The 16,418-nt window shown below is 38.4% G+C and overlaps 1 protein-coding gene across 4 annotated transcripts in view; it reads left to right on the forward strand.

Annotated features, from left to right (window-relative positions):
- Positions 1 to 16,418, forward strand: part of WDFY4 (WDFY family member 4) — a 297,400-nt gene that overhangs the window by 173,771 nt on the left and 107,211 nt on the right. For all 4 annotated transcript variants that reach the window (XM_054436992.2, XM_054436994.2, XM_054436995.2 and 1 more), the window contains 3 exons: positions 8,164 to 8,241; positions 14,352 to 14,558; positions 15,949 to 16,000. In XM_054436992.2, coding sequence (XP_054292967.1) covers positions 8,164 to 8,241; positions 14,352 to 14,558; positions 15,949 to 16,000 — 337 coding nt within the window. The remainder of the gene's footprint in view (positions 1 to 8,163; positions 8,242 to 14,351; positions 14,559 to 15,948; positions 16,001 to 16,418) is intronic.

Raw genomic sequence — 16,418 nt, forward strand, 5'->3', positions numbered from 1 at the left:
TTGTAAATACCTTGAGTATTTACCTTATTGAATTTTGTTTTGTTTTGCTTTGTTGTAAATACCTTAGAAATTCAACAGAATCAGGGTGTCTACAAATAGGGACAGTTTTATTTATTTCTTTTCAATCTGTATGGCTTTTACTTTTTTCCTTGCCTTATTGCACTGAATAGAACTTCTAGCACTATATTGAATGAAAGCAGTGAAAATAGACATCTTTACTTTATTCCAATTTTAGAGCGAAAGTATTCATTATTTATCACTAAATAAGATGTTAGCTGTAGAGTTTTTATAGATGCCCTTTATCAAGTTAAAAAATTTATATCTATTCCTAGTTTACTGAGAGTTTTATCATGAATAGGTGTTAAATTTTATCAAATGTTATCCTATATCACTTGATATGACCATGCGATTTTCTTCTTTAACCTGCTAAAATGGTGAATTAGATTGACTGATTACTTTTTGGATATTTGTCAGATTTGCATTCCTGGAATAAATCCCACTTGGCCATTGTATATTAGTGTTTTGGGGTGTTTTAATATAAGAAATTTTGCACCTATTTGTGAACAAATAGTTTTCTTTTTTTTCATACTGTTTGTCTGGTTTTGTTATCAGACTATTGCTAGCCTCATAAAACTAATTGGAAAATATCATCTCCTACTCTATTTTCTAGATGATATTTTGTAAATTTGATTTTAATTCTTTCTTAAATTTTTAATAAAATCCTCAAGTGAAAATATGTGGATTTGGCCATTTATTTCTGGAGACTTTAAAAATTATGAATTCAGTTTTTATAGCAGTTATAAGGCTATGCCAATGATCTATCATATATTGGATGAGTCGTGGTAGTTTGTGTTTGGCAAAGAGGATTTATCCATTTCATCTAAATTGTCACATTGATGTGTGTACAGTTCATGGTATTACCTTATTTTTTATGCCTGCCAGGTCGGTAGAAATAGCCCCTGTTTCATTTTTGAGAATTGCAGTTTGTGTCATTTCTTTTTTCATCTATGTTAGTGTTTCTAAAGGTTTGTAAATTTTATCTCTTCAAAGCACAGGATTTTGTTTCAATCATTTTTCTGTTTTTCTGTTTTTAATTTCATTGATTTCTGCTCTTTATTATGACCTTCCTTCTGCTTGCTTTGGGTTTATTTTTCACTTTTTTCTAGTTCCTTGAGTAGGAATTTAGATTATTTATTTGAGAATTTGTCTTATCAGCTCAGGCTGCTATTACAAGTTACTACCCACAGGCTGGCTTATTTCTGACAGTTCTACAGGCTGGGAAGTCCAAGAGCTAGGTGCTGGCTAATTTTCTCCCTGGTGAAGGCTCCCCTCCTGGCTTACTGAAGGTTGCCTTCTTGCTGTATCCTCACATGGTGGAGAGAGAAAGCTCTGGTGTCTTTTCCTTTTCTTATGAGGACACTAATACCATCATGGGGGTCTACCCCATGGCAGCATCAAACCTAATCACTTCCCAAATGTCCTACTTCTTAATACCATTATGTTGGGAGTTAGGATTGCAACATATGAATTTGGGGAGAACACAAACATTCAGTTTATAACATAATTTTACTCTTTTCTAATTATGCATTTTTGTCAAGTATTTTCCTCTCAATAGTGATTTAGCTACATAAAACAAATTTTGATATTTTCTATTTTCAATTTCATTAAATTTAATGTATTTTCTTAAAAAATTATTTTGAGACTTCTTTTTTGACACAGATTAAAGTTTGTTGTTAGTTCCTAAGAGTTTGAGGATTTCTTGTTATCTTTTTGTTACTAATTTCTAGTTTGATTCAATTATGTATCAAGGACACATTCTGCATGTTTTTGTTTATTTTAATTTTTTGGATTTTTTTTATAGCCCAAGATGTTTTGTGTATGTTTTGAGAGAAATTGAAAAGAATGTGTGTTGTCTTGTTGTTGGATGAAGTTGTCTACCAACGTGGGTTACTTGAACATTTTTTTGGAATTAAATTTTGATTTATTTATTGTGTTTTGAGTGTATATCTCTGTGTAGGTTTTTTAGTTGTTGCTCTAGGTATTACTCTCCATTTATAATGTAATAGTTTTAAATATTTTCTCTACACTCGTTTAAAATCACACAGTGTTATAAAATCAGACAGTGTTATAATTTTTGTTTTAACCATCACTAATAATTTAGAAGTCTCAAGAGGAAAAGGATGTATATTGTGTCTACCCATATTTATGTTGCTTTCTGTATTCCTTTTTTCTTCCTGGTATTTCAAGATTTCTTCTTTTATCATTTACCTTCTGTTTAAAGGGCTTCCTTTAACTATTCTTGTAGGGTAGCTTTGGTGGTGACAAATTCTCTTAATTTTCCTTTGTCTTAGAATGTGTTAATTTACCCTTTAATTCAAAGGGATATTTTTGCTGGATATAGGATACTGTGTTGACAGTTCTTTATTTTCAGCACTTGAGAAATACTGTGCCACTTCCTTTTGGCCTCCATGGCTTCTGATGAAAAAAATCACTGTTAATTAAATACTTTCTCCTCTAGGTAAGGTGTTGTTTCTCTCTTCTTGTGTTTAAGATTTTTTCTTTGTGTTAGTTTTCAGAAGTCTGACTATAATGTGTCTTGACATGGATTTCTATGGGTCTGTCTTGTTTGGAATTTGCTTAGCTTCTGAAGCCTGTAGGTTTATATCTTTTGCCATTTGGGGGATTTTTTCAGCCATTATTTTTTTGAGTAAGTTTTAGGCACCACCCACTTTATCCATTCTTTTTTGGATTCTGATGACACAAAGATTAAATCTTTTATTATAGTCCTATAGGTCGCTCAGACTTTGTTCATTTTTTCCATTCTACTTTCTCACTGTTGTTCAGAATAGCTACTTGCTATTGTTCTATTGTCCAGTTCACTGATTCTTCCCTTTGTCTCTTGAATTCTGCTGTTTTACACTGGGTTCCTCTTTATATCTTCTGTTTATCTGATAAGATGTTGTATTTATTAACAGAGGCTCCCTAATTTTTTAAAATTTGTTTCAGAATGTTTTAAATTTGTAGTTGTTGAAGGATTTTTATGATGGCTGCTTTAAAATCTTTGCCAAATAGTTCTAACACTTCTGTTATCTCACTGTACACATCTGTTGATTGTCTTCCTTTATTCAGTTTGAGATTTTCGTGGTTCTTGATGTGAGTCTATGTTATGAGTCTCTGAATTTTATTTTTCCCTAAATATTTTTTATTAAACAGATTTATTTATATGTAATTCATGTAACATACAGCTCACCTATTTAAAGTAAACAATTAAATGGTTTATAGCAGGGATCCCCAACCCCGAGGCCATGGACCAGTATCTGAGCCCTGCTTCCTGTCAGATCAGTGGTGGCATTAGACTCTCATAGGAGCACAAGGCCTATTGTGAACTGCACATGCCAGGGATCTAGGTTGTGTTCTCCTTATGAGAATCTAATGCCTGATCATCTGTTACTGTCTCCCATCACCCTCAGATGGGACCATATAGTTTCAGGGAAACAGCTCAAGGCTGTTCTATGTTATTGTGAGTTGTATAATTATTTCATTATATATTACAATGTAATAATAATAGAAATAAAGTGCATAATAAATGTAATGTACTTGAATCGTCCTGAAACCATCTTCCTCCAACCCCTCACCTCTGGTTCATGGAAAAATTGTCTTCCACAAAACCAGTCCCTGGTGCCAAAAAAGTTGAGAACTGCTGGTTTATAGTATATTCCCAGATATGTGCCACCATCACTGTAATCAATTTTATAACATTTTATAACCTCAGAAAGATACTCCACACTCTTTAGCTATCACTCTTCTATCCCCCATCCCTCTAGTCCTAAGCAATCACTAATACACTTTCTCTATAAACATTTCAAATAAATGGAATCATATAATATTTGGGCTTTTGAAATTAGCTTCTGTCACTTAGGATGTTGCTTTCAAGGCTCATGCATGTTATAGCATGTGTCAATACATCATTCTTTTTTATGACTAAATAATATGCCATCATATAGACAGACCATATTTTGTTTATTTGTTCATCAGTTGGTGGACATTTAGGTTGTTTCCAACTTTTGGCTATTATGAATAATATTGGTATAAACATTCATGTATAAGTTTCAGTTGGACACAATTTTTATCTTGGGTGTATACCTAAGAATGGAATTGCTGAGTCAATGGCAACAATTTATCTAATCATTTGAATAACTTTCAGAATGTCTTCCAAAATTCTACACCATTTTACATTCCCACCAACAGTATATGAGAGTTTCTATTTATCCATACTCTCAATAAAACTTGTTATTATCTAAAGTTTTGATTCTAACCATCCTACTTGGTTGGCTCTATCATTGATCTCATTGTGAGTTTTAGTTTGCATTTCTCTGATGACAAATGACACTAAGCACCTTTTCACCTGCTTATTAGTCATTTGGATATCTTCCTTGAAGAGCAGTCTTTTTGGATCCAGTGTCCATTTTTAAATTGGGTTATTTTTCTTTTTATTATTGATCTCTAAGTATTTTTATATATTCTTGATATGAGTCCCTTATCAGACATGTAATTTATAAATTTTTTTTTCATTCTGTGGATCTTTTTTTACTTTCTAATAGTGTCTTTCGAAGCACAAATTTTTACTTTTGGTGAAGTCCAATTTATCCTTTTTGTATTAGTCCATTTTCATATTGCTATAAAGAACTGCCCAAGACTGGGTAATTTATAAAGAAAAGAGGTTTAATTGACTCACAGTTCAGCATGGCTGGGGAGGCCTCAGGAAACTTACAATCATGGCAGAAGGTGGAGAGGAACCAAGGCACCTTCTTCACAAGGTGGTGGGAAGGAGAAGTGCTGAGCGACGTGGGGAAGAGCTCCTTATAAACCATCAGTTCTCATTAGAACTCACTCACTATCACAAGAACAGCATGGGGGAAACCACCCCATAATTCAGTTGCCTCCACCTGGTCTCCCCCTTGACACGTGGAAATGATGGGGATTTGGGGGATTACAATTCAAGAAGAGATTTGAGTGGGCACACAAAGCCTAACCATATCACTTTTCATTGTTGCTTTTATTTTTGGTGCCAAATCTAAATTGGACAAATGCCAAATCTGAGATCATGCAGATGTACTTTTAAGTTTTCTTCTAAGAGTTTTATAGTTTTAGCTCTTCTATTCAGGTTTTTGTTTCATTAAGTTATTTTTTGTATGTTATGCAGTAAAGGTTTAACTTCATTATTTTGCATATGGCTATTTAGTTTTCCATCACCATTTGTTAAAAAGACTATTCCTTCCCCATTGTATAGTTTTGGCACCTTTGTAAAAAATTAATTGAATGTAGACAAATTGTTTTATTTTTGGACTCTCAATTTTATTCCATTGATGTATATATCTATTCTTATGCCAGTGCTGCACTGCCTTGTTTGCCATTGCTTTACAGTAAGTTTTGAAATCAGGAGCTATAAGTCTTTCTACATTCTTTATTTTGTTAAAGATTGTTTTGGTTTTGGAGGTCCCTTGTAATTTCATATGATCTTGAAGATTGGCTTTTCAATTTTTGCAAAAAAGGGTGATCATTGGAATTTGGTAGGAATTGTTAATTCTGTAGATTATGTTAGGTAGTATTGACATTTTAACAATATAAGAACTTGTTACCATACATATGGGATATCTTCTATTAATTTAGGTCTTCCAGTGATATTTTATAGGCTTCAGTGTACAAGTTTTTCACCTTGGTTAAATGTATTCCTAGGCATTTTATTATTTTGATAATGTTATAAGAGGAATCGCTTTCTTAATTTATTTTTTGGATTGTTCGTTAGTGGTGGATAGGAACACAGCTGATTTACGTGTTTTGATCTTGTAAACTGAAACTTTGCTTAATTCATTTATTGGTTCTAGTAGTTCTTTCATGGAATATTTGGGATTTTCTATATATAGAATCCTGCCATCTGTGAACAGAGGTGTTTTTCTTCTCTTTCAATTTGGATGCCTTTTATTTCTTTTTCTTGCCTGGTTGTCCTGTCTAGAACCTTCAGTACATTGCTGTCTAGAAGTGTTGAGAGTGGACATCCTTGTCTTGTTCCTGATGTTAAGGAACATTCAGTCCTTCACCACCAAGTATAATGTTGTATAATGTTGGCTGTGGACTTTTTGTAGTTACTCTTTATGAGATTGAGAAAATTCTTTTTCTCCACCCAGCTGGTTGACTTTTTGTTTTGTCATGAAAGAGTATTAAATTGTTGTCAATTTTTTAAATGTCATTGAAATGATTACATGGTTTCTGTTATTTATTCTATTATGTGGTGTAGTACGTTAATTATTTTCAGCTGTTAAGCCAACTCTGCATTACTAGGCTAAATCTCACTTGGTCATGGTATATAATTTTTTATGTGTTGGTGGATTCAGTTTGTTGATATTTTGTTGAGGATTTCTACATTCATATTTATATGAGATATTGGTCTGTAGTTCTCTTGTAAAGCCTTTGTTTTCTGTATCAGGGTAATAACTGGTCCCATAGAATGTGTTGGGAAGTGTCCCTTGCTCTTCTAATTCTTGGAAGAGCTTTTGAAAAACTACCATTAATTCTTCACTAAGTGGTGGTTAGGATTCAGCAGTGAAGCCATCTGGGCCTGGGCTGGGCTTTTCCTTCTGGGTAGGTTTTGTTGTTGTTGCTGTTTTACTAATTCAATTTATTTTCTTGTTATTGATCTATTCTAATTGTCCATTTCTTCTTGAGTCAGTTTTGGCATTTTGTGTCTTTTTAGGAATTTGTTCATCTAATTTAAGCTATTTAATTTATTGGCATACAATTGTTTATGGTATTTTTTTATAATCCTTTGAAAAAATTCAGTAAGGTCAGTAGTAATGTCTCCTTCATTTCTGATCCTAGTATAATAATTTAAGCCTTTTCTCTTTTTTCTTGGTCAGCCTAGCTAAAGACTGCCAATTTTATCGATCTTTCCAAAGTACCAGATTTTAGTTTCATTAATTTTATTTATTGTTTTTTATATTCTGTAATTCATTACTTTCTGCATTAATATTTATTTTCCCCTTCCTTCTGCTTGCTTTAGATTTAGTTTGCTCTTTTTTTCCCAGTGTCTTCAGATGGAAGTTTCAGATATTGATTTAAGGTATTTCTTTTTTTACTTAATATTGGCATTTACAACTATTAGTTTTCCTTTATGCTCTGCTTTAGTTATAGCCTATGTGTTTTAGTATGTTGTGTCTTTATTTTTATTCATCTCAAAAAGTTCCCTTTTGATTTCTTCTTTGACCTATTAGTTATTTAGGAATGTGCTTTTTAATCTACACTTATTTTTGAGTTTGCCAAATTTCTTTCTGCTAATTGATTTCATATTTTGTTTCATTGTGATTAAAAGACATGCTTTGTATTATGTCTATCCTTTTAAATGTACTGAAGTTTGTTTTGTGGCCTCGGCTTCTCATCCTTTTGAGCTATTTGAAAATTTGCATGTATCTCAAGGTCCAAAAAATATAAAAAAGCATAAATTTTGGGCACACCTCGATGAATTCCTCTTCAGAATCTTGGCTCCTCAAATTCAGCTGTCTTGGTAGCTCTCTGCTGTCTTAGAGCAGATTGTTCAAATCTAGGTCTTTTCAGTCATTCTTTGGAGGAAGGTTGAGCTACTGCAAGCTAGTTCATCATAGATGGAGATGGAAGCAACCCATAAACACGTATGTGAATGTATTCATATGTGAGTGTGTCAGCATAGGTGATGCCTGTATTTACATGAATCTCATTTGACCAACAAATTCTGTAACCACTATTTCCTCTGTCAATTGGTCAGTATAGAGACGTTCTTATCTAAAATCACAACTGTCACTCACGCTTGTAATCCCAGCACTTTGGGAGACTGAGGCAGATGGATCACCTGAGGTCAGAAGTTCAAGACCAGACTGGCCAACATGGTGAAACCTGTCTCTACTAAAAATTAGCCAGGCATGGTGGCGGGTGCCTGAAATCCCAGCTACTTGGGAGGCTGAGGCAGGAGAATCACTTGAACCTGTGAGGCAGAGGTTGCAGTGAGCCAAGATTGTGCCACTGCATTCCATCCTAGGTGACAGAGTGAGACTGTGTCTCAAAAAATGAAATAAAATAGAATAAAATAAAATCACAACTATCATTAAGCTGTGACTTGTTTTCTCCTTTCTCCAGGATTTTGTGTCATGTATAGAGAACTACAGAAGAAGAGGACAAGAGCTATATGCATCCTTATACAAAGATCATGTGCAAGTAAGAAACAAAACATAAGCTTTCTCTATACAGTAAGCTGGAATCCACCTTGAACCTGAAAAATAATCGGAAGGGCCTTTGGTTTACGTTCTGGATTGCCCACCAGGCTTGCACCATGTTGGGGTTTTGCATTTTATCCTAAATGCAATGGGTTGCCACTGACAAAGGCAGGCTTAGATATTTAAAGTACCTATCTAGGCCTGACTGCTGTACAATCTAGGCAAAGAACACTGGCTCTCATGCCAGTCAGAGCTTTATTTGAATTCTAAGTCTGCCCCTTTCTATGCCAGGGGTCTGAGCCTCTGTGTGCTCATCTCTAAGCTGGAATAAGTCTTCCTACCTGTGAAGATTTAAGAGCAAGTGTGAAGCACCCAGACTGTGGCTGATAGAGAATGGATAACCCATGTGTGGTTATAGAATAGCTAAAAGAACTTTATTTTTATTTGGTGTTACTGTTACTAATAAAAATTTAACATATTGCTAAAAATAGAACACAACATACAGTCTTAAAACCCAGTTGGATATATTATTTACCCAGCAATTTCTTTGTCCCAGAGACAGTGTGAAGTATTAAAAAATGCAGAGATTATGATACTCTTGTGTCTTGAAGGTGTTTGAAACTTGTAGATGAAACCCAGAGAAAAGAAATGCCCACAAAACATGGTGATGAGCTCAATGATAGGATGTTCTACTATGGGGAAAGGAGCGATGGGGTGTAAGGAGCCATTAGTGTGCCCTGGGTGGGCCACGGATCAGGAAGGCTTACACATGGTGCCCAGTGCCAGGAAACAGAAGAGGCACTAATCATCGGAAGCTGAGTTGCCTTGTCTAGTTTCCCCCATAGAAGCCCACAAGAATGCCCCTGGGAAGACCCATTCATGGATGTGCAGCCTGAACCCCAGAAACACACAGCTTAGCAACATAGCCTCCCAGGCTCTCCTGAGTGATGGAAGCAGCAGCTTGTCAGACACGACACTTGTGAGAAAGGAGGTTTGGTGTGTACAGGACGTGATAATGGCTGTGATAGTTAGAGGGATAAGCAGGCATGTCTAGTTTTTCTGAGTGCACAAGCTGGCCTTCCACAGACCCTCTGGTTGGACAAGGGTTTTCTCTGTGGGCATCTACCCCACTCCAGCATTGCTGACTGTGCTGCACAGCTGGGTAGGGTGACTTGCTGGCCTATTTGGGTGTCATCTGTGCCTATTGGATAGACAATTGCATGTGAATGATTCACAACATGGATTGACAGATTTCACTCAGGACTAGCAATATGGCTGATAAATTTAATTGCCACTGAGGGAAAAATAAGATGAATCTTGTAGGATTGCATCCTTTATTGGTGGACATCCTCATCACCACTGCACCATTTTGAGACAGAGGATGTGGTTTATCTAAACTTCCTAATCTGCATCTGGTTTAGGGTGCAACCATTTCTGCTCCAATGGTTAGAAGAGCTTGGGAGATACAGTTATGGCCAAGAGAGGTGCCCTGGGGTACTTTGTGAAATTCTGTTGAGATTTGTGAGATTATAGGTTCATGTGGGAAGGATGCAACTCCCTCAAGCCCAGAAGGAAGGGATCCAGCCACCTGAAAGATTAGCCTGTCTCATCTTCAGCAGCAGGGCCTGACTGGAGTTCAGAAAGGACTTGAGAAAGTTGTGCAAATTTCCTGTTGATTGAGGTATTTTTGAGAAAATCAGCATTTGGAAGCTAATCCACAAGGATACTTTCCAAGTATTTAAATATTTAAGACAGGTTGTTTTGATATTTGAAAGAATGCAGATATAATAACATCTGCCATAGATAATGGGATGTGGACCATTGCCCTGCTTTTTTAAGGGGTAGTATGCTTTCCCAACAAAGGCCCATTCCGCTTCCAGAAAAGTCAGGTCCAAACTCTGGACAGAGATTAGGCTTGAGAAATTTGCCACATCCTTTGAGGACAGCTTCTCCCAGGTGCACCCAATGAGGCCCTCCTAAGAAGGGGAGATTCAGGGACCCTTGCCCACAGGGTGGCCAGTAACACACCACGCAGGACTTCTCTAACCAGGCACTTTACCCACAACTGAGAGGTGACTGGAGATGGCAGCAGCCCCCAGCATAACAAGGCATCGTTGTCTAGTGCCCTGGAAGTTAACCCAAGCATCATTATATCCCATTATTATATCAACAGCAAACCTTGCAATTCAAATAGTTAATCAGCCAAATTTTTTTTTTATCCAGAAGTTCTGACAAAAAGTTGCCCCTACAGTCTGGCCCTGTTCAGATTCCCCTTTGCCTTGTCCACATTATCTTCATTCTCTTCTCTGTGGCCCAGCCTCTCTTGCTCTGTCTGTTACATACTTAGGCCATCCAGTTCTTATGTTGAATCTCCATTATAATTTGCAGAAATGACTTATCCTGCTTACACAGTCTTTACTGGTTGGAGTTCTTTGTGAGATGCCTGACAACCCAGAAATGGCCACTGTCTTCTGTCCCACTCTCTTCTAGGGCCTCTAGTTTCCTTTTCTTGTTCAGTCTCTATCTACTCATTGAGTATTTATCACAGCTCTCTTAGAACAAATATTGGAAACTCAACTCAGACTGCCTTAGGCAACAAAAAAAAAGTCTTGTTTTACTGAAGAATGCAGGGAAATGCAGAATTCAAGCAGCGCTGGATCAAGTTCCATGCTCTGCTTCCTCTGTGTGGGCTCCTGAGGGTGCCATTCCCAGCCCTAGGGGGTGGTGCCCATTGGCTCATCCTGTAACCATTCATAACAACTCGGATTATAGAGACTTAGGTGAAGTGTTCATCTTTGAAGCCTGGTCAACTCCACTGAAGTAGCAGGGACTGAAAGTAGGGAAGGGCTGGGTTTCCAAAGGTTAATCTAAGTGTTGCTACCCAAGGGTTGCTGTGATTCGAAAATCATAACTGGTCAAGTGTGGTGGCTCATGCCTCTAATCCCAGTGCTTTGGGAGGTTGGGCAGGAGGATTGTTTGATGCCAGGAGTTCAAGGCCAGACTGGGCAACATTGCAAGACCCCATCTCTAAAAAAAAGTAGTTAAAAAGACATTAGCCATGTATAGTGGCACCTTTAGTTCTAGGTACTCAGGATGCTGGGGTGGGAAGATTGCTTCATCCCAGGAGTTGGAGGTTACAGGTTACAGTGAGCTATGATAATGCCACTGCTTTCTAGCCTTCTAGCCTGTATGACAGAGAAAAAGACCTTGTCTCTGAAAAAAAAAAAAAAAAAAGAAAAGAAATTGTAGTTGTCCCCCAACATAACAGAATCCCTGCCTGTGAGTCTGTGGGCCTTAAGTGTGGCATTTGGCCCACTTGCAGTTTGAATAGAAAGAGGGCCTTACACTGTGCAGAAACATGGGCATTTCAGAGCACCTTTGCAGGTGTGGAAACTCAGGACTTTTGCTATTTAGTCATCTGACGTCCTCTGCCCTGGGCCACCTGTAACTTGCTATCATGGACTAAATAATCACATCTCTCTCAGGGATCACACCATTGTCTGACTACAGATATTCAAGGCAACATGTGTGCTCTGTGATGAAGACCCAGGCAGCTGCGCATCTCCAGGTTGCATAGGTGGAGACTTGGGGTGGATATGTGTTCTTTTTTTTTTTTTTTTTTTTTGACGGAGGCTCGCTCTTTCCCCCAGGCTGGAGTGCAGTGGCGCTATCTCTGCTCACTGCAAGCTCTGCCTCCCGGGTTCACACCATTCTCCTGCCTCAGCCTCCAGAGTAGCTGGGACTACAGGCGCCTGCCACCGCGCCTAGCTAATTTTTTGTATTTTTTAGTAGAGACAGGATTTCACCATGTTAGCCAGGATGGTCTCGATCTCCTGACCTCGTGATCCGCCTGCCTCGGCCTCCCAAAGTGCTGGGATTACAGGTGTGAGCCACTGTGCCCGGCCAGATATGTGTTCTTAAAAAACTAATTTGAAGCTAAGGCTGGACAACCCAATAGCTTGAGATTATTCATCCTCCATGAAGCTCCGTATGTTACTACAAATGCAAATGTACAAACGTCACTACAATCTCCAGGGAACTGAAATATTTCTGCCAAACGAGTGTTCATTCTATGTGACCAAGTCTCTGTAAAAAGCTTTGGATAGTTGGTTGGATAGTCATTATTTTTCTGGTGGCCCTTTTTTTTTTTTTTTTTCTGAGACAGGGAGGGTCTTACTTTGTTGCCCAGGCTGGAGTACAGTCATGTAAATCATAGCCCACAGAAGCCTTGAACTCCTGGGCTCAAGAGAGCCTCCTGCCTCAGCCTCCCAAATAGCTGAGAGTACAGTCATGCACTAACATGCCCAGTTATTTCTTTAATTTTTTTGTAGAGACTGGGTCTTGCTATGTTGCCTAGGCTGGTCTTGAACTTCTGGCCTCAAGAAATTCTCCCACCTTGGCCTCCGAAAGCTCTGGGATTAGAGGCATGCAATACAATGTACATCTTGGAGTTTCTTATTAACCAATTGGACTACCACATAAAATGCTAGCACTGTTTGGGATATGAATTTAAGAACTGTAGAGAAACAAAATGATCTTGTTTTGAAATAGGATTAGCTTCATTCACAGTGATAACACTGATTACTTAAGCTGAGTAAGGTACCATATTAAACTCTTGAAAATATTGTCCCATTTAATCATTCTAGAAGCCCACGATTATTATTATGGTACTATTATTAACCACATTTGACTGATGAGGAAGTTGAAGATCCTCCAGATTGAACTGCTGGTGATTCACAAAAACATGATGGATGATCAGGTCCATCAAATGCCAGAAACCACCTGCTGGGCACTATCCCCCACCCCAAAGCCATGCTTTCATGGGAATGCCTCCGACAAGTTCTGAGAACAATTTACTCATTTAAAATGGCCAAGATTTGCAAGGCCTACATCTATAAGTCTTCCAGTTTTTTGAAATGCTAGTAGAAACCATGTGCTCATAAAATAATAGCCCCTCAGCAAAGGAATCTAGCTCCCATGCTCAAGGAAGTCTTTGGAATCCAACAGACCAGGTTTAAATCTCTGTTTGGCCACCTGTTGGCTTTGGAGAAGGCACTTCTCCTTTGCAGACTTAGCATCATCATGGGGATGATCAAAAATACTTGTGGTACCACTGGGTAGAGGAAATGAGATAAAGCAGGTGCAGGGCTCAGCCTAACACATGATAGTGGGTGTCTTCTCTCTTCATGTTGTTATGCTTCTTGTCATTAGCACTTCACCTTTTCATTTTCTGAAAAGATTAAATTTGGGACAAATTCCATAAAATATTTGAATAATTGCAAAAGTTTATCCTGCAAAGTTGACTCTACTGTCCAAACTGAACTGAACTGCTTCTTTGACAGGTGATGCATGTGACTTTAATGTGGTCTATAAATGCAGGTTGGGTGTATCTATGTATTATTAGAAAAGTTTGAGTCATACTCTAGTAGCAGATGTGGTAGTCAGAGACCACAGATGCAAACTGAGGCTCTTATAGCTATTAAATGAGATTGTTTGCATTACTATGAAAGGTTTTAGCTCCTGTGAGTATTCTAGAATCTCTGAACCTTCTGGAATCTATGATATTAGGATTAAAAGGCCTTTAGACATCATTCAGGCCAGGTCTGTCATTTCGTTGGCGATTCTGAGAACCAGAGATGGGAGTGACTTGCTCAAATCAACCAATTGTCTTGAGGGCTTCAAATTCCCACTCCACTCCAGTCCAGGCAACTGGAAAAAAGTACATTCAGCCTCATTTTTGAAGGGTGGGACTGTGGTGAGATTCATGTCCATTTGGTAAAATAGCTGTCCAGTCCATGCTGATGAGCAGCTACAGGACTTTCCAGACCTGTTGCTTTCTGCCCATCACCAGTACCCTCATGGCTCTGAAGGCCAAAGGGCAGACAGCTTTCTCCTCCCCTAACTTGGATTAAGATATCTTAAAGCTGAGCAACTGTTTCCTTATAGTCCTGGCTGCAGTGGGTACCCTACACATTCTGAGGGTGTAGAGAGAAGGTATCTTTCTCAAACGTTCATGGGAGACTTGGCCTATTCACCCCGGGAGGTTTGGGGCCAGGCCCATAAGGCCCATAAGGCAAATGTGTCCAGGGTCACTCTGTTTCTTCTCCCCAGAGGCGAAAATGTGACAACATCAAGGCAGCTAACGCCTGGGCCAGGATCCAGGAGCAGCTTTTTGGAGAGCTGGGCTTGTGGAGCCAGGGGGAAGAAACCAAGCCCTGTTCCCCATGGGAACTCGACTGGAGAGAAGGACCAGCTCGAATGAGGAAACGCATCAAACGCTTGTCTCCATTGGAGGCCCTGAGCTCAGGAAGGCACAAGGTAGGAGTCAGGCACAGTGGGACAGTGCTGGTTCCAGGTAGGGCCTGATAGGAAAGCAGCTCCTGAGCTTCCCCATCGCATGTTGTTTATATCAGGCTAAGATAACACATGCAGTTAAATGTAGGAGAGTCCCAAAATTTATTCTCAATGCCATTTAAGAGGAGAAAAGCATCACTAACCCTCCTAGGTACATAGCAGGGACACTGTAACTACAGCCTGAATGAATGGATAAATAGTGAGTGTTGAGTGGTGAGTGGTTCTTACCTATGCCGCAGACACAGCCCTGTGCTGCGGTCCACACAAGTCCTGTGGAGTCATCTGGATGCAAGTGTTTGGAAAGGGCCAGGGGAAGGCTATTGTCTGCTCGCACAAGTTACTTGTTATTGGGCAGTTGTAACCCGTACTGCTATAAGCATTACTGCAAATCCCATAACAAGTTTTACGATGAAAATCTCATGAACTTGACTGTTTCTGCAATCTTGAGCCAGCGATCCACTCATTCCAAACAACATTGACTTCCCAAGCAACAGAATCTGGGTAGTCCCTGGGAGTTTGCTCTAATGAAGCTTGAACTGTGTCGCAAACTCCTATTTTGCCTTTTAAAAGACAAGAAGCCAGTTGGATTCATTTGGTAGTAGATATAGAAAATCTGTTAATAGTTTTTCATGTCTTTATTGAATGATCATAATTTAAAATATCCTTAAAGGCAGCCTTCCAAACACCAGAATGCTGGATTTTTTCTTCTGCATTCATCACAAGTAACAATGTTGAGTTTATTCTCTGGTCTGTAACCTCAGCATCTTTTACTTATGCTAAAAATCCTTTGTAAAATCTAATGAAAAAATTATATTTCATTTATTCAGTAGATGCTTAAATTTTCTAAGTATTGTCAATAAACACTTGGTGGTGTGTAGTATTTTCCCTCACTACATTTTTTAGGAATAGGAAGAAAAAAAATAAAAAATAAAAAAAAAATAAGTAGCCTGCTCACTGTGCTGGTGACAAAGCCAAGGGCTGGCTATGAAACCTGGTCTCTGGTCTCTGGGGCTGTCCAGCCCTGGAAGCTCCCCTGGTCCCCTGTCCAGGGTGTCCCACACAGAGACATCGAGGATGCTATCTAATCCCATCTTGGCCTATTCTTTGGTAATTACTGTAAGTCCTACGTAATGGAAGATTGTGGGTTTTTTCCCCTTTGACTCAGGAACATTCATACTTGCATTTTATTGTGGTCTTTTAGGATTTAGTGTTTCCCTCCCTTTGCATCTGAGGCTTGCATAATTTGAAGGGGTCATATTCATGTGTGTGTTTGTGCATCTGTGGAATTGGGGGCGGGTGAAGCATAGATGTAGCCTCCGAGATTTAATTTTTCTTTTCTCTGTCCTGATTTCAGGAAAGCCAAGACAAAAATGATCATATTTCTCAAACAAATGCTGAAAACCAAGGTATTCAGTTTATCTATTTTTTCCTTTAATAATTAAGCTAATTATTGGTTTTATTTAATATTTTATTAAAGATATTAAATTAATATTTTAGAAGAGGAAAATACTATTGTAGCCAACCCTGGGACTTATTGTTACTGTGCTTCCAGAAAGAAGACAAGTCGATTTCAGCCCTAGACACTTGTTAGGGGAAGCATTTTCTATTAAGATTGCAACAATAACAATTTTTGGGGAGAAAGAGTCTTGTCAATTTGCTATATCAGGGAGATCTTAAAAGTATTCCCAAACAATTTTTGAGACAGGGTCTTGTGCTGTCACCTAGGCTGGGGTGCAGTGGCATAATCACAACTCACTGCAGCCTCCACCTCCTGGGCTCACATAATCCTCCTGCCTCAGACTCCAGAGTAGCTGGGACTACAGG

The sequence above is a fragment of the Pongo pygmaeus genome, chromosome 8 (genome assembly GCF_028885625.2).
Source record: "Pongo pygmaeus isolate AG05252 chromosome 8, NHGRI_mPonPyg2-v2.0_pri, whole genome shotgun sequence".
Taxonomy (NCBI): Eukaryota; Metazoa; Chordata; class Mammalia; order Primates; family Hominidae; genus Pongo; species Pongo pygmaeus.